This window comes from Ailuropoda melanoleuca, chromosome 1 (assembly GCF_002007445.2).
Source record: "Ailuropoda melanoleuca isolate Jingjing chromosome 1, ASM200744v2, whole genome shotgun sequence".
In the NCBI taxonomy this organism is placed as follows: Eukaryota; Metazoa; Chordata; class Mammalia; order Carnivora; family Ursidae; genus Ailuropoda; species Ailuropoda melanoleuca.
Genome location: NC_048218.1, coordinates 68,840,743 through 68,867,904, shown reverse-complemented (window position 1 = coordinate 68,867,904; position 27,162 = coordinate 68,840,743). Strand labels below are relative to the sequence as shown.

Here is a 27,162-nt window from a genome sequence, read left to right as displayed (position 1 = left end):
AATTCAGTCTAAAGTGCTAGGTTGACAGCTGTTGTCTGTCAGTACTTTGAAGATACTGTTTTAAGCTATCTGGCTTCTTTTGTTGCTATTTACAAAAAAGATCTGCACTGTGTCTTGTTTGCAAGTGATTTGGTTTGTTTTTTCCTTTTTTTCACTGACTGCTTTTTAAAGTCTCTTACTTTTTGGTGTACTATAGTTTAATTAAAATGTGTTTATGTCTAGCATTTTATTTATTCTGTTTGGGATTCATTGTGTTCCTGGATCAGAGGAGTCCTATCTTTAATCAATTCTGGAATATTAGCCATTATTTTTTTAAATTTTGCCTTTCCCACATTGTGTGGATTCTGTCCTTCCTTAATTCCTATGAAAGGATATTATCTTTCTGTTCTGCATGTCTTTTAACCCCAATTTCATATTTATCAGCTCTCTCTCCTTGTACTTAATTTCAGTTAGATCTCTTTTCTAGTTCATAAATTTTCTTCATCTGCCAAAACTATTTTTTTTAATTTCAGAGTACCCTTTGCTTTCTAGAAATTCTTTGTGGTTCTTTTTTCAGTCTGTCTTGGTGGTTTTGTGGATTCTTTGTTATTTATAGTTTCTAATATTCTTTTAGATTTTTCCTTTAATCTTATTTATCTTCTTTTTTTTTTTAAGACTTTATTTGACAGAGAGAGACACAGCGAGAGAGGGAACACAAGCAGGGGGAGTGGGAGAGGGAGAAGCAGGCTTCCCGCTGAGCAGGAGCTCGATCCCAGGACCCTGGGATCATGAGCTGAGCTGAAGGCAGATGCTTAGCGACTGAGCCACCCAGGCATCCCAAACCTATTTATCTTAAGTGCCATAAATAATAGTTCTATTTTTTGAAGCTTATAGGTAACTAATACATGTGACCTGTGATAAATTGTTTTATTCTAAATTTTGCATTGTGAGTTTGTTTTCAGTAGTACTTGATAGAGTGATGGGAGAAAGAGAAAGAATAGATGGGGATGAAGAAAACCAGCCAAAACTTTATCTAACATGTAATGGCATCACTGGACTAGAAAACTAATAAAAATGCTAGGAAGCCACAGAGCAAGTCTTACACCTGTCAGCTCTTTCCCATTGGTCTTCACTGAGTGCTCAGATGCAATAAACCAAAGGTTGGGAACCAACAGAAGAGAATTGAGAAAAAATCATTCCTGACTCATACAAGGCACCTGCTCAATAAAAATAGGGACCTTGGGCAGATCTGTGAAAACCAGCCCTTGGAACTCTGTACTTGAGCTGTTAAGAGGTGAGAGTGGGGGAAGGAAAGAGAGTTCAGAAAAAGCCCTTTGAGACTATGTGGACAGAGTGATATCTCCAAGACATAGCAAGCCTGGGACAGGTCTTGAGAACAAAGAGAACTTACCAACAACTCAGAAAGCTGGCAGCAGGTTTATAAAGCAGACAGTTTTAAAAATCAGTAGTTCAGCTATAAAACACTAAGTGATCCTTGTAATCTCCAGGATCTAGTGCTAGTACTCCCATCTTACGTCACTCAGGGGAAAGAGTCGTAATCCTGCTCTCAAAACATATGAAACTAAACTTAATTAAAATTACAGTAAAATGCAGTTGTAGTTCCTTCACTGTCATGGCCCAACACAAAAGTTGTACCCTGTTCTGGAATTAAATAGTATTTGTTTCAGCCTCTATTGTTGTTTAATCTGAAATTGTCTACTTTAGAATTAAAAATTACAAAATATGCGAAAAAGAAAGAAAAGAAAACTAGTTGTCAAGTCAGAAAGCAGTCAGTAGAATTAAATCAAGAGAAGGCTCATGTTGAATTTATCAAACAGGGACTTGAAAATAAGTCTAATAAATTCATGATGATGATGATGATGATAAATGCTAAAGAGTATAGGAGAAAAGGTAGAAAATACGGATGAAAAGATTGGAGAATTTAGGCAGAGATATCAATACTACAAAAAAAGATCACATGGAGTGGCTAGAAATAATAAAAAAAAACCTGTCACAAATGAAAATTTTATTTAAAAGACTTAATAGCACACTGGACTCAACAAAGGGAAGAATCCATGAACTTGAGCATAGGACAGACAAAGTTTCCAAGCTGAAATATAAGGGGCGGTGTGTAGAATTTGGGAAGAAAAAGCAAACCAGAGCATCCAAGATCCTGTGGAACAGTATTAGTCTAATAAGGAGGAGACAGAATCTTTGAAGACGTAATGACAATTTTCTAAAACTGATGAAAAATACCAACCCAAAGTCTATGAAGCTCAGCAAATGAGACCTACATATAATAGCTTAGAGAATTTGTCCCTTGCAAACCTACAAGAAATACTAGAAGAAATTGTTCTGGTTAAGGAGAAATTATACCAGATCTGCAGAAGGAAATTAAGAACAACAGAAAGAGTATCTGGATAAATACAAAAGATGCATTTTTAAATTTTTAAAAAAATAATTGTACATATTTTATAAGACTAATAGCTATTTAAAACAAAAATAATTGCCTTGTATACTAGGGTGTTACGACATGTCGAAGTAAAAAATAAGGGCACTAGAGCACAAACTGACAGGGAAAATGGAATTATACTAGTGTTTCTTATAGTTTGTGAAGTGATATAAAATTATTTGAAAGTAGACTGTGATATCGTCTATTTACACGTCATTATTTCTGGAGGAAGCCCTAAAAATACTCCGAGGAGCTATAGTTTTAAAAATTCAATACAGCGAATAAAGTGAAATATAAAAAAATACATGCTGCTTACAAACAAAGGCAGAAAAGGAAGGGGAAAAAAGGGTAAGTAAAAAGCAATATGAAGATGTGAGATTGAGATCCAACTCTGTTAGTATCTGCATTGCATTTAACACTCTTAATTAAGATGCAGAAATTATCAGCTTGGTTCAAAAAAAAACCAAGACCCAAATATATACTCTTCACCAGAAATTCACTTTAAATATAAAGACTCATATGTTCTAAGTAAGAGTAGAAGAAAGTAAACCATATAAATAACATGAAAGATGGTGTGACTACTCCGTGAGGCAAAATAGACTTCAAGACAAATAGTATTATTGATAAATTTTTATAATGATGAAAAACATTATTTCATCATGAAGACCTAACAGTGTTCAGTGTGCATGTACCTAATAATTCTTTCAAAATACATGAAGCAAAAAATGCCAGAACTAAGGAAAGAAATGGAAAAATCCACCATCAAATTGGAGATTTAAACACCTTCTTCCATAATTGATGAAATAAGTGTACAAAAGAAAAAAGAAATTTGTGTTCTTATCATTCATCTATAAAAATTAATTTGAAATTGGATGATAGAACTAAATTTCTAGGAGAAAACATACAAGAAAATCTTAGTGAACTTGAATTAGACTAAATTTCTTAAATAAGACTAGGGGGCTAAGTCAGTTCAGTGGTGAAAAGAAAGTCCTTTTTAAACATTTATTTATTTTAGAGAGAAAGCACAAGCGGTTGAGGGCAAAGAAGAGAGAATGTCAAGCAGACTCCCAGCCAAGCACAGAGCCCACCGCGGGACTCTATCGCACAACCCCCAGGTCATGACCTGAGCTGAAATCAGGAAAAGAAAATCTTTTTTAATAAATGATGCAAAACAACTAAATATCTATATGAAAAAAACATGAACTTCAACCCCATCTTAGTCCAGATATAAAAATTCTACGTGGCTTATAAATCTAAGTGTAAAGCCCAAACCATAATCCTCCTAGAAGAAAACATAGGAGGATATCTTTGCAACCCTGCAGTAGACAACAGTGTCTTGGACAAGATACATAAAATACTAACCATAAAAAGGGTGCATTAAAAAACCAAATTGGCAAGCAACAGAGTAGGAAAAAATATTCTTACTGCCTGTATCTGACAAACGACTTGTATCCAGAATACATAAACATCTCCCACAAATTAACAATAAAAAGATGAGTAACCCAGTTTTTTAAATGAGCAGAAGAATTAAACAGATATTTCACAAGACAAGATATATGAATGGCTTTTAAGCACATGAAGAGGTACTTAACGTGAGACATCAGGGAGTGCAAAAAACACAAGGAATAAAGGGATTTGTAGGAATTTAGGTGGGAGTGATTTAACTTTTCTGTATCTTGATTGTGAGAGTGTCTACACAACATATGTAGTTGTCAAAACTCTTAAGTGTAAACTAAAAAGATTTATTGAAGGTAAATTATGCCTAAATAAAAGGAGATACAGGTGATCCTTGAACAACACGGGGTTGAACTGCATGCGTCCACTTGTATGCAGATTTTTTTTGATAAATACAGTCTAGTGTGCTAAATGTATTTTCGTTATGCTTTTCTTTTTAGGATTTATTTATTTATTATTTGAGAGAGAGAGATAAAGTGCACGAGTGAGGGGAGGGGCAGAGGGAGAGGGAGACAATCAGACTTCCCATTGAGCAGAGAGCTTGCTGTGATGCGGGGCTCAACCTGAGCTGAAATCAAGAGTTGGAAACTTAACCAACTGAGCCATGTGCCCCCTGCCATGATTTTATTAATAACATTTTCTGTAGTTTATTGTAAGAATAAAGTATATAATACATATACAGTTGGTAAGACTTCTAGTCAACAGTAGGCTATTACTAGTTAAGATTTTGGAGAGTCAAAAGTTACATGTGGATTTTTAACTGTGGGGTCCAGCATATCTCCCATATCCCACCCAGTTGAATGGCTAAAGAAAAAAAATTGATGACAAACATTGGTGAGGTTGTGGAGTACTGGTAGCTCTCGTTCATTACTGTTGGGTGTGTTGTACAATCACTACAAGAATTTTGGAGAAAGTTTTTGAGAAATTAAACATACAGCTAACCTTATCACCCAGATTTTACCCATGAAATCATGTCTACAGAAACAATTAACAGAAATGTTCATAACAGCCTTGTTAATAATAATTTAGATCTGGAAATGACTCAAGTGTCTATCAATAGTAAAATAGCTAAGTAAGTTGGAGTACATTTATACAATATAATGCTACTCACCAGTAAAAAGTGACGAACTACTGAAACACAACAACATATCATATTAACATGTGATAAAGAATATCACATTGAGTAAAAACACCACAAAAACATGTACAGTAAGATTCCAGTTACGTGGTAATCATGAGTACACAATAATTTTTTTTTAAAGATTTTATTTATTTATTCGACAGAGATAGAGACAGCCAGCGAGAGAGGGAACACAAGCAGGGGGAGTGGGAGAGGAAGAAGCAGGCTCATAGCGGAGGAGCCTGATGTGGGGCTCGATCCCATAACGCCAGGATCACGCCCTGAGCCGAAGGCAGACGCTTAACCGCTGTGCCACCCAGGCGCCCCATGAATACACAATAATTTCTTTTGAGAGAAGTCAGAGAGTGGTAGCTGGTGGTTGTCTGATTATAAAGAGGTACAATGGAAATTTCTGAGTTGGATGATGGAAAAGGTGTATATCTTGTTTGGAATTGTGGTTTCATGGGTGTATACAGTTGTTGAAAATTCTTTCAACTGAACTGTTTCAAATTTTTACATTTTACTCCTTATAATTTTATACTGTAATTTAAATTTTTTAAGTAAGTTACAGTATGATAAGGACAAATTGGTGGAATGAGTTTGCTAAAAATAAATGTTAGACAAATTAGCTAGTTGTTTAGGGGAATAAAATTAGCTTAGAGCCTCACCTCACACTTTGTGTCAAAATAAATTTTCAGTTGCTTAGAGTTAGGTGCAAAAAATTCAAAGCAAAAATAGGTGTTTTTTTAAATTGTCCATGTGGGACAACTTTATATGGGTCACTGACATACTGACATATTGCTAGAGTATGTTAGACTGACCAACACAAACTTGTTCACCCAGAACTTTCCCAGTTTTAGCACTGAAAGCCCCATGTCTGGAAGTGCCTTTAGTCTTGATTTTAAAACTGAAAATCCCAGGCAGTTCAGGCTACTTGCTCACCCTAATGTGAATGTAAGTTACATACAGCCTTATGTTAGGCTATATGCATTAATAGCCTTAAATTTTTAATGCTTACTCATCTTCTCTAGGGAAACACCCTGAGAGCAGTAGGAAAAACCTCAGGAGGAAAACATGAAAAAAAATATTCAAAACTAAAATAAAAGCCTGTTAGGAACAAAGTACCTCATTAGACAAGTTTTCAACTCAGTATGACTTGGTTAGGATCTAAAATTCTGTATTTCTAACAAGTTTTCATGAGATACTGATGTTGCTGCTCTAGGGACCAAACTTTGTAAACTACTGTTCTAAAGACCATCCTTTTTATTGACGTTCTTAATGATAACCCACATCACTGAGAAAAGTATAAGTAAGTTATTTGGGAAAGCATGGAAATAAATCATAGGTTTTATAAAATACTGTTTCTGATACATTTAATTTTGTGGAAGAAAGAAGCTTTTGAAATCAAGATTCATTACATATATAGAACACTGTAGTTTTCCATTTGGTATAAATTAGGTATTACTCTTATTCCAGTTATGAGAAGTATGGCGTAGAATACAATTTATATTTGCTAAAAATTTAGACTCGTAGAATCTTAGAATCACAAGTGACCCAAAAGATTTCAGTGAAAATTCTCTCTCCTATAAAGAAAGTGAGAAAAGTGGCCAGAATTGTCAGAATGAAGTTCTTCAGAACTCTGGAATTAAACCAAAGGCTTGCAGCAATTCAGGAAGTTTATTCAAAAAAAAATGCCGAATCTTTGTAAGAGTGAGCTTTTGGAGTTTTAACTTGCTTAAGTCCCATCCTCTTTTCTCCAGCATCTCATTAGCCTTGAGAAATTGTCCACATTTATAATGAAAACCAGTAACCTCACAGCCAGTAGAGAGTAAGAAAGTAAAACTTTCAGAGCCTCTTTCCCAGAGAATTGTCATAATCTGACCTGATGGTTCTTTAAAAACCCATTTGAAAAGCTCTCTGTTTTGACCTGAATCAGAGCTCCACCAGTGCAAAAGCCTTTTCCCTGGGGTATTTGTCAAAACAATTATAGGCACATTGTGGCTGCCTGCGACATTGGATAATAGTTGGAGCAAACAGGAGATTAATCAAAAGCTTAAAAGGACAAACTAGGGAATGAGCTCTCCATTAAGGCCTTCGAAAAACTCTGACATATTCCTTGGAATCTAGGAAGACACATTTATGTTCTGGACACCTTGCATGCTCAGGAAAGACCTGAAAAGGTCCTAAACTCTCACATCTGACTGACCATGAGGCTCTGGGTGGACAGGAAGTGTCAATTAAGGCAGAGTTATCAATTGCCTAACTGTGTTTTGAAGGCATTACCCAACATGCATACACAGCCTTTCAGCAAAGAGTCAGGCATTAAACAAAATCTCTTTCCAGTCATTAACTGGCCACTAAGCTAACCAGGCAGAGACTTCATTGGCAAACACACAAAAAAATATAGATTTCATAGAAATTTCACCAAAACCAGAAAAGCCACCAAAACAACTATCGTAAGCAGCAACAATAACACACCCAGGGCAGGGGACATATCTGATTTCCAGAGTTGCTACATTATATTAGTTTAAGTTTCTAGTTTTCCACAAAAAAATCATGACACCTGCAGAAAAACAAGAAAATATGGCCTGTACACAGGGGAAAAAAAGCAATCAATAGAAACTGTCCCTAGGGAAGCAGAACATTGGATTTACTAAACCAAGACATTAAATCAGATATTTTAATTACATTCAAAGAGCTAAATAATGAAAAGAAAAATAAAGGAACAGTATCTCAGCAAGTAGAGACTACCAATAAAGAGATTTGTATTATAAAAAAGAACCAAATAGAAACTCTGGAGTTGAAAAACACAATAACTGAAAAGCAGAAGTGCTCTAGACAAACTCAAAAACAGCTATGAGCTAGCAGAAGAAAAAATCAGCAGACTTAAAGATGCATCTCTTGAGATTATCCAGATGAAGAACAGGAAAAAAAAAAAAAAAGAATGAAGAAAACTTAAGAGCCTCAAAGACTTGTGGGATATCATCAAGTTTACAGTATATACATAATGAAGTCACAGAATGACAGGAGAGCTAGGAAGCGGCAGAAAGATTATTTGAGTAAATAATGACCAAAAACTTTCAAAATGTGATGAAAAACATTGTATACATCTGAGAAGCTTGGTGATGAACTCCAAGTAGAATAAACTTGAAGAGATCTAATACCATGGACATATCATAATCAAACTGTCAGAAGACAAATAATGAATCTTGATAGTAGAAATGATTCATTACATACAGGGGATCTTCAATAAGATTAACAGCTGATTTCTCATCAAAAACCATGGAAGCCAGAAGACAGTAGGATGACATACTCAAAGTCCCGAAAGAAAAAAGTTATTAACCAAGGATTCTATATCCAGGAGCAAACCTGTCTTCAGAAACAACAAATCAAGACGTTCCCAAGTAAACAAGAGCTGAGGAAGTTCATCTCTAGTAGATCTGTCCTACAAGAAATACTAAAGGGAATCCTTTAGACTGAAATAAAAAGGACAGTAGACAGTAACCTAAATCCATATGAAGAAATAAAGAGTGTTGTTAAAGGTAACTACATAGATAAATGTAATACAGCCTAGGTGTATTTTTTGTTTGTAACTTCTTTTTTCTCCTGTCTGATTCAAAAGACAACTGAATAAAGCAATAATTTAAATCTGTGCTGATGGGCACATATTTTATAAAGACATAATTTATGTGACAATAGTATCACAAGGCAAGTAGAGGACACAGAGTTATATAGGAGCAGAGTTTTATATACCAATGAAATTAAGATGGTATTAATCCAAAGTAGAACATTAGTTATAATCCAGAGGAACCACTAAGATAAATAACTGAAAATATATATAATAAACAAGGGAGTTAAAGTGGTACACTAGAAATTATCTGTTTAACAAAAGAAGGTAGAAATGGAGGAATAAAGGAACAAAAGATATCAGACATGAAGAAAATAAATAGCAAAATAGATGATACAAATCTTTTTCAATAACTACATTTAATGTAAATGAATTAAACACTCCAATTAAAAGACAGATATTGACAGGATAGATTTTAAAAAAACAGAATCTGGGGAGCACCTGGGGGTCTCAGTCAGTTGAGTGTCTGACTCTTAGTTTTGGCTCAGGTCACAGTCTCAGGATCGTGAGATCGAACCCTGTGTCAGGCTCCGCGCTCACTGGGGAGTCTGCTTGAGGTTCTCTACCTCTACCACTACCCCTAACCCCCTTGCACATGCGTGCACGTGCTATCCCTCTCTCTCAAATAAATCTTAAAAAAAAAAAAAAAACAGAATCTAACTATATGCTGTCTATGACAGACACATTTTAGATGCAAAGACAGTGGTTTACTTTTCAACAAAGATTAAAACTAAAAGATTGGAAAGGATATACTATGCAGGCAGTAATCCGGAAACACTTGGAGTGACTATACTAATATCATACAAAGAAAACTAAAATAAAAATTGTTACTAAAGACAAAGTACATTTTATAATGCATATGCTCTATAGGTTACATGCAATATAGTACATAATGTATATATTATATCATTGTTGATGAATTTCTAGAAAGACATAAACTATTGAAACTGACTCTGTATAGACCTATAACAACTAGGGAGACTGAATTGAAGAAACATTTCACACAGGTAAGAGCCCAGGACCAGATGGTTTCACAGGTACGGTTTACCAAACATTTAAAGAATTAAAACCAGTCATTCACAAACTTCCCAAAAAAGGAATAGGCATGAACACCACTTTCCAACTCATTCTAGGAGGACAATATTGTTCTTTTATCAAACCAGACAAAGACATAATAGAAAGAGAAAACAAACCAACATTCCTTACACCCTTATAGATGTAAAAATCCTCAACACAATTGCAAACTGGAGGCAGAAGGATAAAAAATATTATATACCAGCATAAGAAAAGGACTATACACCATAACCAAGTGGAATTTATCCAAGAAATGAATAGTTGGTTCAGCATTAGAAAACCAAAGTAAGCACTGTATTAATAAAGGACATAAATGATACAGTCATCTCAATAGACACAGAAGAGGCACTTCTCGAAACCAACAGCATTACATCGTTCCCTCTGAGATCATAAACAAGACAAGGGTGTCTACTCTTGTCACTTATATTCAACATTTTACTGAAGTTTCTAAACAGGGCAGTTAGGCAAGGAAAAAAAATAAAAGGCTTCCAGCTTTAAAACAATGAAGGAAAACTATCTCCATTTGCAGATGTCATGATCTCTTATATACAGACAATCTTAGAAAATCCAACAAAAAAGCTATTGGAATTAATAAACAAGTTCAGTAAGTTTGTAGGACAGAAAAATCACTGTACAAGAAACAGCTTTATTTCTATATACCAACATTGAACTACCTGAAAGTGTAATTAAGAAGGGGTGCCTGGGTGGCTCAGTCGATTGAGCATCCAACTCTTGATTTCAGCTCAGGTCATGATCTCAGGGTCCTGGGATCAAGTGCCACTTCGGGCTCCCTGCTCAGCAGGGAATCTGCTTTGAAGATCCTTATTCTCGCCCTCCATCCCCTCCCCCCTTACACTCTCCCCCCGCCCACCTCCCCACCTCTTTCCCTTCCCCCCCTTAAATTAAATAAGTCTTTAAAAAAAGAGAAAGAAAACAGTTTCACTTACAAGAGTAAAATAATTAGGAATAAAGTTAACAATGTAGATAAAATGTGGAATATCTATACAGTAGAATATTATTCAGCCATAGTAAGTAATGGGACACTGATAAATGCTGCAACAAAGATGAACCATGAAAGCATGCTAAGTGAAAGAAGCTGTACACAAATGGCCACATATCATAGTATCCCATTTATTTAAAATGTACAGAATAGATAAATCCATGGAGTCAGAAAGTAGATTAGTAGTTGCCAAGAGCTAAGGGAGAGGGGGGATGGCTGCTAATGGGTAGTGGGATTCTTTTTGAAGTGATGAAAATGTTTGGGATTAGACCATAGTGATAGTTACACATCCTTTTGAAGGCACTAAGAACCACTGAATTATACACTTTAAAAGTGTGGGTTTTATGTAAATTTTATATATATATATATATATATATATCAGTTTTTTAAGTGATAGTGTAAAAAAAAAAGTGACCTAAAGGCTGAGACAAATATGTCTCTCTGCAAGGATTTCTTTTTAAATTATCCTTGATAATGTATCTTCTGTTAAAATGTTTGGTGATATTTTAGAAAGTTTTTATAATTTGTAGTCTTAACAAATTATTCTTTTTTGAATCTATACTAGATGTTTTCAGATCTTTTCTGTAGCAAAAAGATTTGCTGCTCAGAAATAATTTGTTAAAAATTATAATCTTTTCAGGACGCTTGGGTAGCTCCAGTTGGTTAACCATCAGACTCTTGATTTTGGCTCAGGTCATGATCTCAGTGTCGTGGGATTGAACCCCGTATTGGGCTCTGCACTCAGAGTCTGCTTTACCCCCTCCCTCTGCCCCTCCTCCTGCTTGCGCTCTCTCTCTCTCTCTCTCTCTCTTTCTCAGAGAAATTAAGAAGGAAAATCTTAAAAAAGAACTATAGGGGCGCCTGGGTGGCACAGCGGTTAAGCGTCTTCCTTCGGCTCAGGGTGTGATCCCGGCGTTGTGGGATCGAGCCCCACATCAGGCTCCTCTGCTATGAGCCTGCTTCTTCCTCTCCCACTCCCCCTGCTTGTGTTCCCTCTCTCGCTGACTGTCTCTATCTCTGTCGAATAAATAAATAAAATCTTTAAAAAAAAAAAAAGAACTATAATCTTTGCTGCAATTATCTAAAAATTTATCTTCCTTTATATTTCTTCCCTAATTTGTTTTTCAGGGAATTAGAAATTCTACTTTATGCTTTATAATTCTACTTTATACATTGGGGTTGAGGTTTTTTTAAAGCCTTCAGCTAGAAATAATCTCTAATAAAAGCACATTACATTGTGTTACATTTTTTTAAAGTTTTTCGGATCTTGATTTTCATCAAGAACTATAGGTATTTACCCAAAGAATACAAAAATACTAATCCAAAGGGATACATGTACCCCAATATTTATAGTAGCATTATCTGCAATAGCCAAATATGGAACAACCCAAATGCCCATCAACTGATGAATGGATAAAGATGTGGTGTATAATATATTTATTTACACACACACACACACACACACACACACACACACACACACACACTGGAATATTACTCAGCCATAAAAAAGAAATCTTACCATTTGCAACTACAAAGATGGAGCTAGAGAGTATTATGCTAAGCAAAGTAAGTCAGTCAGAGAAAAACAAATACCATATGATTTCACTAATATGAGGAATTTAAGAAACAAAACATGAGCAGAGGGAAAAAGAGAGGCAAACCACAAAGCACTCTTAACTATAGAGAATAAACTGATGGTTACGGGGTGAGGGGGTAAATAGGTGATGGGTATTAAGGAGTGCACTTGTTGTGATGAACACAGGATATTGTAGGGAAGTGTTGAAGACATTAAATTGTACGCCTGAAACTAACATTACGCTGTATGTTAACTAACTGGAATTTAAATAAAAGCTTCTTTTAAAAAAGTGTGTTTGATTTAACTTAGCTGCATGATGACATCCTTTATAGATAATATCAAATAACAGGTCTTTACATGGTTAAAATGTTCTTTTATATAAATTTTATAATCCCAAGAATTTCTGGGCTCATAGTCATTTTTTTTCCAAAATTGGTATATGATCTTTAACAGGTTTGAGATTTGATGTCGACAAAACACACTTTCATATAAAAATTGCTTGACAGTTCTTCCTTTCCAAAAATATTTGATCAAGGTTTCAAGCATTACTGTAGTCTATTCACTGCTGATTTTTAGGGGAAAAAAGCAAAGTATTTAAAGCTATTACCATTCAAATAATAATGCTCCCATGAATGTCCATTTAAGTTTTGCTAATAGTGGAAAAGGTAGTGTCTTAAGGTAGTGTGCTTGCAGTATATACTAGGTCTTGGCAGCCTTTCAGAAATAAGAATTAAGTTGCTTACTTTCAAGTGGAATTTATCACCTCAGTAATAATTTCACCCAAGGGAGGGCCCTGTCTTCAAAACACATCCCCTTGTTCATTTGATAACATTTACTCTAGTTAAATGTCAGTCTCTGAAATCTGAGCTGTTTTAATACTTTTAAATACTTGCTTTCCTGTTATTCCACAAGAACGGAAGCTTAGTTTGGGGAGGAGAATTGGAACTGAAACGAGGAATAGGAGTGAAAGTATGGTAGAAGATGAAAGGATGCTACATACAAAATGAATGTCCTTCCCATTGCTTGATTTGCTAGTGAAATAAGCTGTACAAAATGATGACATTTGTTGATATTTCAAGTTACCAAATTAAGGTGTGTTTCCCAAGAGATCAGTAGACAACTTCTGGAAAACCTGGAAGAAAATGTTTTGGTTTTGCTCACTCGATGTTAAGCAAAGTATTCTTAGTGGATAAAATTGCTTTCATTGATATTAATATTTTGTTTTACTGTATGATATACTTTAGTAAATTGGAACAAGAAGATATTTTAGTGATAAAGTTATTGCATGTAATTTTTTTTTCTGTGCCTACTCAAAGAACAGGCTATTGTGGTTTCTAATCAGTGTGAATAATTTCTTTCAAATTTAAGATTCAATTTGATTTACAGGTAAACAGTGTTGACCTCAGAGCTGCCAGCCATGAGCAAGCAGCAGCCGCTTTGAAAAATGCTGGCCAAGCTGTCACGATTGTTGCGCAGTATCGGCCTGAAGGTAATAAAATTCCTACTGTCTGTGCTTATTGTTTCAGTTTTTAAGAATTCTTCTTCTTAATAATGTTTAACTTTCCAAGCTTAACATTTTTATGTTTTGATCTCTTTTATTAATCTAGTATTTGTTTAGTCTGAACCTAATTCACAATCCAGGTCAAAGTGTGTTCAGTAGGATATAGGAATTTGTTTGAGTATTTCACTGTTATTTGGATTAATTTTTAAGTGTTTATTCTTTTTTAATCTATTCTCTAACCAGACACATACCTTTACTAACTCAGTGATCCCAAAGGCTCATAAAAACCATATGCAATGACAGTAGCATTGCCAAAGAAAATTGGGTCGTCCCAGTTTTTCTGACTTTTTAATTAGATTATGTTTGTTAATATTAAGATTTAAGATAACATTTATCATAACCTTTGTTGCTGTTTAAAATAAAGAGAAAAAAAACACAAGTTTGGTATGTAATTTCTAGATAGTGACGTATCATGGACATGACCTAAGTTCCTAGGGGAAGAAGGTGATATGGAAAATTCAAGGTCATTCCATATTTAAACATATGTAAAACTCTAGTGGTGTACATCAACATAACCACTTCTCCAATAAAACCTCAGTGGAATTTAAAAAGCTTAAATACCTAGAAGAATACATAGCATACAGGCTCGTGTTCATAAACAACAAGGTGAAGAAGGAAAGAATGATATGACTAAAGGAGTCAGTGAAACAATTTCTAATTTAGCAACTGTTAAATTTATTATTTTTTTCTTAGATTGGAATTTATTTTTGTAACAGAACCTAATAAATTTTTTTTAGATAATCAAAGTAGCATGTAGGGCTTTCCATGCTGTTTCATAATATGTACAGTTGTAAACCTCAGCATTTTATTTTAGGTCCATTAACTGAACAGATGTAAATCCATTTGTATAATGGATAAATTCCAAATAAATTCACATTAACCAAATAGAGACTAATATATGAAATCAGAATGTCAATTTGTTAATTCAGTGAGAAACAAAACCTCCAGTGGGGCCACGCATGCTTTTATCTTCTAGCCAACACATTCTTGCCCTATAAGTATACTATATGGAAGCCAAGTTATCAATATTTACTAAGATACTGGCTTTTTAGTATTATAGAAGGGTTCTCATTTATATACGTGCTTAAGGAATATAGACTATTTAGGTATGATTAAAGGTAAGTCAATATCTGACCTCCCCCAGAAAATACATAAAAGCAACAAGGAAAATAAAACATACATGCACTTCTGCCAACAGAACTCCACCTCACATTAAGCAAAACTAAGATGACAGATGGCTTGCTTATTATGCAGCTTGAGATCTGGCAGAAGCCACACAGAAAGAGGGAAGAGTAAAAACATGGAATGTTGAGAATTCTCAGTGGTGGCAGAACTTAGAATATGACAGAAAATTACTCATTCTAAAGGTGAGGAGCTTCTTTTTGAGGTATAAAAACATCATCCTTTTGGTTTGGGCAAGCATCATGGGAATTGGAGTGAACATGCTGAAACAGAAGCCATCCTTGATGTGGTTTGATTTAGAGAAGTGGAGTAGTAGAATTTGGGTAAAGGAATCTGTCTTGATAGCATCAGATAATGTGGCAGTCCTTTGGTTTCAAAGACCATGAAGATACTATGCTTCCATCCCTCCTGCACCCCTTAACTTTCTGGTTCAGCCAAATAGCTGGTCAGCAAAATCCAACTCATTCAATAATAAGTAGTTAAAAAGTAACTGTCCTAGCATTCATACAAAGATATTAGTAAGAAGAAGTGGAAACTGCAAAGCTTAGCAACAGGTACTTCACACACACACACACACACACACACACACACACACACACACAGACACACAAAACATTGGCATAGATCAGATGAAAATTTGATCTTAATATTTTCAACAACTAGTGCATTCATTTCTTTGAAAGATCACTAAGTAGAAGTGTAAGAACTGTATGGAAAAAAATAGCTTCACAACCAGGAGATTGATTTTGAGATAGCAGAAATCCAGGAAAGAAAAAAGAAAAGCAATTTCTTAAATTGAACACAAAGACAAAGGGATACTGCAGAAAAATCAATAGAGGTTAGAGGATACAAGAGGTAAAATAAACAAAATGAAACAAGGAGAATTTTAAGATTGAGAGAAAATATTAGCAATGGAAGACTGGCAAGTATGTATATGCAATATATACATAATTAGATGTTCTAAAAAATTTTTTTAAGAGGAGAATGTTTGAAATTATACATTGAAGAAAATTTTACTGAATTAAAAGAAGTGAATCTTTCTATTGAAAGGACACAAATGATAGGAAATGGACTCAGAATCATCAAAATTCAGACATATTCTAGTTAATGTTTGCCAAGAAGGAATCTTCTGAGACACAGGTAAAAATATTGAGTTACATTTAATAAGGAGTTAAAAATTGGTTGATGGAAGGACTGCTCTAATACTTGGTAAGCATAGACCAGAACAAGGATAGTTAACTTTACCATTTTTTATATTTAGCAGCTTTTAACTAAGCCTAATTTCCATCTATATGCCATAGATATACTTGCCCCTGATGGTTGGTAAGGATAGGCTACTGTTTTCCTAGGATGGGCCGTATTGAATGGGTTCAAGAATCTTCCTTTCAGATTGTCTTTTTCTGTGCTTGTACTATTTTTCTTCTCTTTTGTTCTTTTTTGAGATTTCTATACTTCTGTAAGAACCTTTCTGATTGATACTTTTTCTTTAGTTGTATTCAAAATTACTGTTCTCTTTATCAAGGGGAATTTACATTCTGCTTTGATTATTCAAGCAGCTACTATTTAGTAGGTGTTTCTGTTTCCAGGTTAGACCCTTATGTTGATGCTCTTATTAGATGTATTTTTTTCCAAACATCTCCTGAGCATCAGACTTACTATATATCTTATGTGATGTCACTAGCTGTATTTCTCCGTAGTGTTTGCAATTGAGCATTCCTAAAACAATTATTTTACTATTTCAGTACATGGTACCTGCATTGATTCTTAAGCCAGAAGCCTCAGAGTCATCCTTGCCCTCCTCCCTCCCCTTTCTCAACCTCTGGGTCAACAGATACTTCCCTAACCAAAGCCACCATCATCTGTTACCTAACCTATTCTAATAGCGTCTAACAAGTCTCCTTATTTCTTTTCTTGGTTTTCTCCAGTTCATTCTCTGTTCATCAAGCAACGTGATCTTTTTAAATACAATGATTGCATTGTGTCATTTCCCATTTAAAACATTTTTCATTAAACTCTGCATAAAATCTAAACCCTTTCATAGGACCTGCAAGAAAGGCCCTATGTGATTGAGCACAGCACAACACATGTGATCACTGCATGCCCTCTTCTCCTTCCTTTGCTCCTTAGGCTGCAACCATACAGGTCTTCTTTCAGACCCTTTATTGCATCATATACTAGTCTAATTCTCTGATCATTTCTGTACTTTCTTAGAGTGTTCTTTTTCCTTGTTCTTCATATGGCTGGCTCTTTCTCATGATTCCATTTCTGATAGTGCTGTGGTATTTTTTCTTTATAACATTTAACACAGTTTATAATTAGATGTTTATTTAGGTGCCTGTTTGGTTATTATTTATTTAAACCTTGCTCTAGAGCCTTATGAAATACATACAGATGATGAGATAGACTCAGATAACAAAGTTAGTAATAGCCAGGATTCAGTCCCCGATCTGTTATCTTCAAAATCTAGGTACCTTTCACTGGGAATATTTTAAATGAGTGCTTAGTCTGGCAATGTTGATGTTTACTGTATTCTTTTACCATAGCTATAGTACTGTTGCCTAATAAAAACATGGTAAGTACCAATAGAGCACAGAAGAGAGCCTTTGCCTTAGGAATTCAAAAGAAAGTGCTTCATGTTGCCTGGCATGAGGGAAAAAAAACACCCTAGAGTAGGATTGGAGCTTAACTGGCAACCTAAAGAATGGATAGGATTTAGATGGGCAGAGAGAAGAAATGATGTCATAGGTTTAAAAAAAAAACAAAACAGAAGACCAAAAATAGGAGAGTTAAAATTTAAAAGCAAGTTTTGGATACTTTGAAAACACCTCTCTTCCTTGCTGTATTGCTATGTACGTTGTTTATAAGGCAATGATGCTATAGCTTTATGTTTCATTTTAATATTAATAATATATTTTTAACAAATATATTTTTGTTGTACAGCATTTTTTTTTTAAATATATTCCACATCATCAGTGTGTAACTGCTATGAGGGCCAAGGATATAAGTTGAAGGCTCAGGTTTTCTTTCTCAGTGAACTGGCCATTTTAAGAAGTATAAAAGGAGTCACCTAACACTCTGCTAATCAGTCATCTCTCTGCAGTTAGTATCTTCACTTTACTAATGATGAATCCCTTGGGATTCTCTGCTTCACTGATAATCTGACATACATGTATTCATACAAACAGACAAAGAGCAAAGAGGTAAGCTTTTGGTAGGAGTAAATTTTATCTTTCAGGATCTATAACTCTAATCAAACACAGGCACTGGAATTACTATGCTAGTTTTTTACTCCATTCAGAAGTTAAAAATTTGTCAAATAGTTCCTGATCTGTGTAGTTCAAGAGCTTCCTATGGGTTGGGTAATAGAATACAATAGAAAAATTGTGTGTCGGATATGGTACTAACCATGTTACATTTATTAACTCTTTTAATTCCCATAAAACCTATAAGATAGGCACTGTTATCTCATTTTACATTACAGGTGAGTAAACAAAGGCACAAAAAGTTTAAGTAATTTGCCAGTTAATACAGCTATAATTAAGTGGTTAAGATTTCTTCTAGCCTCTTTGTAGAGGAGGAAAAACTTTCTCTGTAACCTTTTAGTTTCACTTGCTGGGGCCTGCAACTTAAACTGACAAAAGACAGATTCACATGAGAAAAGGTTTATTTTATATGCGTATGAGGAGCCAGCAAAAGAAGTCAGGTTCATTAATTCCTTATATACCTAACTTAGTAAGGAAACAAGAGTTGAAAGAAAAACCTTCTGAAAAACAAATGAGTGTTTAGGAGAAAGTTTGTAATAATGTTGTCTAAGACTACTAAGAGTAGTCTTTCCTTCTCAAAGCCATAATACGCCCCACGAGAGGGTATTTATGATAGCCTCATTAATTTTTGGTCAGATAAGGGACACTCTGGGAAGGCTTTTTTTCTGCATTTGTTGAATCTCCAGTGTCTCCAGTTTAAAATAATCCTTTTAGGGGCGCCTGGGTGGCGCAGTCGTTAAGCGTCTGCCTTCATCTCAGGGTGTGATCCCAGCGTTATGGGATGGAGCCCCACATCAGGCTCCTCTGCTATGAGCCTGCTTCTTCCTCTCCCACTCCCCCTGCTTGTGTTCCTTCTCTCACTGGCTGTCTCTGTCAACTAAATAAATAAAATCTTTAAAAATAATAATAATAATCCTTTTAACAACTCTGGGTTCCAAGTGGGTCCCTACACCCTGGAAAGCCCTAACCTCAGATATTTTATCTCATTGTTCCTCAAGTACAGTTTATGACCTTTCAGACCTGAAATCTAAATTTTTGGTTGAGGGGCGCCTGGGTGGCTCAGTAGTTAAGCATCATGCCTTCATCTCAAGGTGTGATCCCAGGGTCCTGGGATCGAGCCCCACATCAGGCTCCCAGCAGCCTGCTTCTTCCTCTCCCACTCCCCCTGCTTGTGTTCCCTCTCTCTCTGGCTGTCTCTCTCTCTGTCAAATACATAAATAAAATCTTTAAATTTTTGGTTGAAAAATACTGATTATATTGCAGTGATACTATAAAAGAAAAAGAGATAAAAGAAAAAGAATTAAACTTAACACGAAACTTACTTTCTCTTTTCCATTGGTTGTCTTAAAGTTGTGATTTTTTTTCCACAAGAAAAAAAAATTCCTTGAAGTTGATATTATTATTCCTAATTTTTAAGTGACTGAACTGAAATCTAGAAAAGTGAGAGGTTCGATCAGAGCCACTTGCCTGAATTCCAAAGCTTTAATTTAAATCTTAGCTGCAGAGGTAGAGTTTTAACCTCAGTCTCTTCATTTTATTTCCGTTCTCTCTTCTGGTAACAACCAAAGAAAGGAGAAGTACAGACCAAATGGAGACGTTGTATTTGACCAGTGGCATTTCTTTGTAAACAAGCATTTGTCATCTCTTACAGTGATTTTCTGTAGCTGATTCCTAATTAAATTTTGTTTTAGTCTCTTACTTTCCTTCCTGTATCTTTCTACCCTTTCCTGCTACCTAACCAGCCTGCCTTCTTACTCAGAACATTTCCCTTTTTCTCCTCTAAACCAGTCTTATCTATTCTCTGAGAGTTATTGCTCTCAAATGTTAAGTTCTACATTTAACTAATATGTTTCATTATAGAGTATAAATGAGTTTTATTCTTCATAGTTGGGATTGTAAGCTTAATGAGATTGGGGGAGATATAATTTATCCCCACTCTCTTCCCCTAATTTCTTCCATCTTTTCACTTCTAGCAAGGTCAAAACAAAGATTAGAAGTTGAAAAGGGGAATAAAATGCAGAAAATCAGCTGTTAAACATTATATCTCCTCTTACAAGCGTACACATATCATTTAACTTAATGGCTGGCAGTTCAGAGCCTCCCTAAATATATTTCATGACAAGTGTGAAAATTTCTCAAGTGCTGAATGGAGAAAACTTTCTGTATAGTAACNACAAAGATTAGAAGTTGAAAAGGGGAATAAAATGCAGAAAATCAGCTGTTAAACATTATATCTCCTCTTACAAGCGTACACATATCATTTAACTTAATGGCTGGCAGTTCAGAGCCTCCCTAAATATATTTCATGACAAGTGTGAAAATTTCTCAAGTGCTGAGTGGAGAAAACTTTNAACCGCTGTGCCACCCAGGCGCCCCTGTAGTAACATTTAAGTTTTCTCCCAGTGTAGCTTTCCTGGAATGAGTTGTGATACGATTTCTAGGAGAGGGGTATAAATGTCTTAACTGAAAAAAGAAATTAAACTCTCCCCCCAGAATAAAACCTGAGAAAACTTATACAGGATGGGTATACAGTGGAAATTGATAGAGCTAAAAGTATAAATTGATTGGAACAGACAGGAAAGAGAGGAATCTTAGCTACATAAATGAAATGGGGGTTTAAAGGAAAAGTAAATTTGAGGAAAGTGTTGGAAGTATGTTCTGAACAGACAGATGGTTAGGAGGAATTGCTAATATTAAGTAAAGACCATAAATATGAAAATCTGAATAGAGTCAGCACTGTAAATGAGACACAAATTTAAGAAATTAACAGGAATTGACTTCACTTTCCAGTATCTTAAATGTTGAATATCTGAGACTTTAACTGCTTCTTGTAGTAACTTAGTTACTTCTTAGGAAAGAGTATTGTTTACTGTAAAAAATAATGTGAAAAAAATACATGTTCTTTGTACAGAGGTTTTTAAATTTCTGAAATGTAGAATGTTTTTCGTCACTAGGGCTTTCATTAATTCAACTGGCAAAATCACTGAAAACTAATAATGCTACATGAAATATAATGAGCACTTTATTAAAAGCATCACAGAGCTGTTAAGGCAGTAAGGAAGCACAGACATCGCTTTTGTATAAGAGCTGTGGTATAATGGCTTACAAGAGCCAAATTGTTGAAGTTTAAGGAATTTTATGAAGTAGTTGTTAAACACAGTCATTATTAAAAATAAAATTATGGGGCACCTGGCAGGCTCAGTCGGGAGAGCCCATGACTCTTGATCTCGGAGTTGTAAGTTCAAGCCCCACGTTGGCTGTAGAGATTACTTAAAAAATAAAATCTTGAAAATGAATGAATGAATAAATAAATGTACAAGTAAGATTTTTTAAAAATTAAAATATTAAAAACAAAAGTAATAAATATTGAAAACTCATCACTTCCTAATAATTTTCTGAAACAACCATTAAAATAATGGATTGATAGAGCAGTGGGACAAATAGAAAATTAAAAATAAGATAGTAGATTTAAAGTTGAATTGCCCAGAACTAAAAACTTGGATGGCAAAACCAAAATTTATTAACAGCTCGTTAACAAAACTAGATGAAAAGGTATCCCATGAACCCCAAAATACAAGCAAGTATAAACAAGTTATCAACAGCTATGAGACCCTGTAATGCAAGCATCTGTACAAGGGGAAGCAGCACAAGAAACCCAAAAGCCAATCAGTACTCACTAGAAAATGCAGTGAGGCTAATTTGAGAACAGCACCTACAACTGTAAGGGTTTTTGCACAATCTACATTTTAAGTGCAGGGATCTACAGTCAGGTATGAGGGAGATGGAACAGTCTGGGCCCTCTGGCACATTTAACCACTGATAGCTCCATTTCAGTTCAAAGCCCCCCACCAAGAGGAACACTGAGAATAAAATCCAAATTGAACAGGATAGGGATAATAAGGCCAAAGGAAATAGAAGGTACGGACGAGTAGGGGGAAAGTACACCACCAGGAAATCTCACGGTGTATGCGATCATATCTTTGAACATTTGTCAGAGACAACAAAAGAGGGAGCTCCAGAGCTGTGAAGATAGAAAAGCTATCCTAACCCAAAATAGTCTTATCTAAAAGTTCAAGAAAACTGGGGCACCTGGGTGGCTCAGTCAGTTAAGCATCTGCCTTCAGCTCAGGTCATGATCTCAGGGTCCTGGGATCGAGTCCCATGTTGGGCTCCCTGCTCAGTGGGGAGTCTGCTTCTCCCTCTCCTCCCGCCCCCGCCACTTGTGCGTGTGCTCACTCACTTGCTGTCTCTCAAATCTTTAAAAATAAAAATTAAGGAAAACTAATTCCACATAAAAATGAACAACAGAAAAGGATCAGCATTGAATCCAATGGAAATCTGTTTGAAAATGAAAATAAGGATCAGAATAATATCTCCATAATGAAAGTATGCCAGAAAAACATGCCCATGAAATAAATGAAAACGTGTAACCTTAATATTTCAAAATAAGTTAAAGAATAATTATGGAGTATATGAAAGAACAACATAAATGAGTTGATAAAACTTAGAAAATAATTAGAAATAAAGAAAAATTTTATTTCAAAAATTAAGTTTAACAAAGAGGAGAGTTTGAGCAGAGTGAGGAGGTAACACATGGGACTGGTTAGAGTTCAGTCAAGGAAGTGAGTGGTAGTAGAGACAGAAGACTCCTTACATACAGAGAGGTTGATCCAATGAATACATATATGCTAAAAGTAATGTTATCTATAATTTTCATTTTTAGAGAAGTGCTAAATATGGAAAGGGAGAAACCAAAATATAAACCTATAATATTAGATTAGAACTGGAGAAATTGGTATAAACATAAGGTATTCAATTTATATAAACAAATATAGGTATAAATGTGCTTTACATATATAATATGTGTGTGTATACATGAAAGCAAGGAAACGCTCAAGGGATGATGGAGACGTGTCAAAAGGACAGAATATCCAGTTTGAAAGGGTTCCCACTGGCTAAACTGAGAACAATTTGACCTAAATTGAGCAACAGTTTGAGGTTATACTGCACTGAGTAAATTCAGAAATCATGAGTCTTTGGGGCGCCTGGGTGGCACAGCGGTTAAGCGTCTGCCTTCAGCTCAGGGCGTGATCCCAGCGTTATGGGATCGAGCCCCACATCAGGCTCCTCTGCTATGAGCCTGCTTCTTCCTCTCCCACTCCCCTGCTTGTGTCCCCCCTCTCGCTGGCTGTCTCTATCTCTGTCAAATAAATAAATAAAANATCAAAAGGACATTCTATTTACCTAAGGTGATAACCAGCACTGAGAAATATTCTCATAAAATTATTGGGATTAAAAGAAAAATACACACACACACCCTGCCCTTCAACCCCCAGGAAGCCCCTCAGCCTCTCTGTTCTTCCTTCTCTGCCTGGCTCCTTTCCCCTGGAATCCCCACCCTCCCAGGACTGCTTTGTCCTGTTCCATCTGTCAGGACAGCATTGAAACCGAAAACAAACTTGAGAACAAACCAAAAGTTGTATGGCAGTTCTTACTTTCTGTCACTCATTTTTAACTTCACAAATAAATAATAAAATCTAAAAATAAAAACAAATACAAACAATTATAAGAACATATTATGAGCAACTATGTGCCAACAAATTAGACAATCTGGAAGAAATGGATGCATTCTTTGAAACATATAAACTACCAAAACTGAACCAGGAAGAAATAGAAAGCCTGAACAGACCCATAACCAGCAAGGAAATTGAAGCAGTAATCAAAACTCTCCCAAAAAACAAGAGCCCAGGGCCAGATGGCCTCCCAGAGGAATTCTACCAAACATTTAAAGAAGAATTAATACCTATTCTTCTGAAACTGTTCCAAAAAATAGAAATGGAAGGAAAACTTCCAAACTCATTTTATGAGGCCAGTATTACCTTGATCCCAAAACTAGACAAAGAGAATTACAGACCAATATACCTGATGAACATGGATGCAAAAATTCTCACCAAAATACTACCTAATAGGATCCAACAGTACATTAAAAGGATTATTCACCACAACCAAATGGGATTTACTCCTGGGCTGCAAGGTTGGTTCAGCATCTGCAAATCAGTGTGATACACTACATTAATAAAAGAACAAGAACCATATGATACTCTAAATAGATGCAGAAAAAGCATTTGACAAAGTAGAGCATCCTTTGATTAAAACCCTTCACAGTGTAGGGATAGAGGGTACATACCTCAATATCATAAAAGCTATCTATGAAAAACCCACAGCAAATATCATTCTCAATGGGGAAAAACTGAGAGCAAAGGTCAGGAACACGGCAGGGATGTCCATTATCACCACTGCTGTTCAACATGGTACTAGAAGTCCTAGCCTCAGCAATCAGACAACAAAAAGAAATAAAAGGCATCCGAACTGGCAAAGAAGTCAAACTGCCGCTCTTCGCTGATGATATGATTCTTTATGCGGAAAACCTAAAAGACTGCACTCCAAAACTGCTAGAACTCATACAGGAATTCAGTAAAGTGGCAGGATATAAAATCAATGCACAGAAATCAGTTGCATTTCTATACACCAACAACAAGACAGAAGAAAGAGAAATTAAGGAGTTGATCCCATTTACAGTTGCACCCAAAACCTGGGAATTTATTCCTAGCTACCTANGTTGCACCCAAAACCTAGGAATTTATTCCTAGCTACCTAGGAATAAATCTAACCAAAGAGGCAAAGAATGTGTACTCAGAAAACTATAGAATACTCATGACAGATATTGCAGAAGACACAAAGAAATGGAAAAATGTTCCGTACTCGTGGATTGGAAGAACAAATATTGTGAAAATGTGTATGCTACCTAGAGCAATCTACACATTTAATGCAATCCCTATCAAAACACCATTAACTTTTTTCACAGAAATGAAACAAATAATCCTAAAATTTTTATGGAACCAGAAAAGACCCTAAATAGCCAGAGGAATGTTGAAAAAGAAAAGCAAAGCTGGTGGCATCTCAGTTCCAGACTTCAAGCTCTATTACAAAGCTGTAATCATCAAGACAGTATGGTACTGGCACAAAAACAGACACAGATCAATGGAACAGAATAGAGAGCCCAGAAATGGCCCCTCAACTCTGTGGTCAGCCGATTTTCGAAAAAGCAGGAAAGAATGTCCAGTGGAAAAAAGTCTCTTCAACAAATAAATGGTGATGGGAAAATTGGACAACCACATGCAGAAGAATGAAACTGGACCATTTCCTTATACCATACACAAAAATAGACTCAAAATGGATGAAAGACCTAAATGTGAGACAGGAATCCATCAAAATCCTTGAGGAGAACACAGGCAGCAACCTCTTCGACCTCAGCCTCTGCAACTTCTTCCTAGACATATTGCCAAAGGCAAGGGAAGCAAGGGCAAAAGTGAATTATTGGGACTTCATCAAGATAAAAAGCTTTTGCACAGCAAAGCAAACAGTCAACAAAACCAAAAGACAACTGACAGAATGGGAGAAGATATTTGCAAATGGCATATCAGATAAAGGGCTAGTATCCAAAATCTGTGAAGAGCTTATCAAACTCAACACCCAAAGAACAAATAATGCAGTCAAGAAATGGGCAAAAGACATGAACAGACATTTCTGCAAAGCAGACATCCAAATGGCCAACGGACATATGAAAAAGTGCTCCACATCACTTGGCATCAGGGAAATACAAATCAAAACCACAAGGAGATACCACCTCACACCAGTCAGAATGGCTAAAATTAACAAGTCAGGAAACAACAGATGTTGGCAAGGATGCATGGAAAGGGGAACCCTCCTACACTGTTGGTGGGAATGCAAGCTGGTGCAGCCACTGTGGAAAACAGTATGGAAGTCCTCAAAAAGTTGGAAATAGAACTACCCTGTGAACCAGCAATTGCACTACTGGGTATGTACCCCAAAGATATAAATGTAGTGATCCAAAGGGGCACGTGCACCCCAATGTTCATAGCAGCAATGTCCACAATAGCCAAACTATGGAAAGAGCCTAGATGTCCATCGACAGATGAATGGATAAAGAAAATGTGTGTGTGCATATACACACACACACACACACATTGGAATATTATGCAGCCATCACAAAGTGAAATCTTGCCATTTGCAACAATATGGATGGAAGTAGAGGGTATTATGCTAAGCGAAATAACTCAATCAGAGAAAGACAATTATCATATGATCTCACTGATATGTGGAATTTGAGAAACAAGGCAGAGGATCATAGGGAAAGCGATGGAAATGAAACCAGACAAAACCAGAGAAGGAGACAAACCATAAGAGGCTCTTAATCTCAGGAAACAAACTGAGGGTTGCCGGGGGAGGGGGGTAGGAGGGATGGGATGGCTGGGTGATGGACATTGGGGAAGGTATGTGCTATCGTGAGTGCTGTGAATTGAATAAGACTGATGAATCAAAGATCTATACCCCTGAAACAGTGCCTTATTGTTAAATTTTAAAAAGTAAAGAAAAAAATTCAGTGGAATTCCAGCCCCCCCCCAAAATGCCCTTTAAAGTAAAGAAAATGAGGTAGTCATTAGAATTTCATCAGCAGTGGCTCATAGGAAACAGTGGAGTCAGCATACTCAAAGAATCAAAGAAAGAAACTGAATCAAATAGACTTTCACGTATAAGGCTGCAGTCAAATGTATAAACAACAGAGTGATATTCAGGTCGCTCTCTGAGAAAAAAGAACAAACTTCAGACACCCAAAATGATGGGAGAGATACTGATCTAAGGACTGGTACTAGCAATTAATTAAGATAGTTGTAAGGAGAAGAGTATATAATATGAAAAGACTGTGTGCTCTGACAATTTGGATAAAGTACGATGATCAGAAAATGGGAGAAATTTTAAGATGCTATGAAAATAGCATAAGCTTTCC

General features: G+C 35.7%; 1 protein-coding gene across 10 annotated transcripts in view; it reads left to right on the top strand.

Annotated features, from left to right (window-relative positions):
* DLG1 (discs large MAGUK scaffold protein 1) overlaps positions 1 to 27,162 on the top strand; it is a 1,062,265-nt gene that overhangs the window by 986,544 nt on the left and 48,559 nt on the right. For all 10 annotated transcript variants that reach the window (XM_034660398.1, XM_034660430.1, XM_034660424.1 and 7 more), the window contains one exon: positions 13,674 to 13,776. In XM_034660398.1, the coding sequence (XP_034516289.1) occupies positions 13,674 to 13,776 (103 nt within the window). The remainder of the gene's footprint in view (positions 1 to 13,673; positions 13,777 to 27,162) is intronic.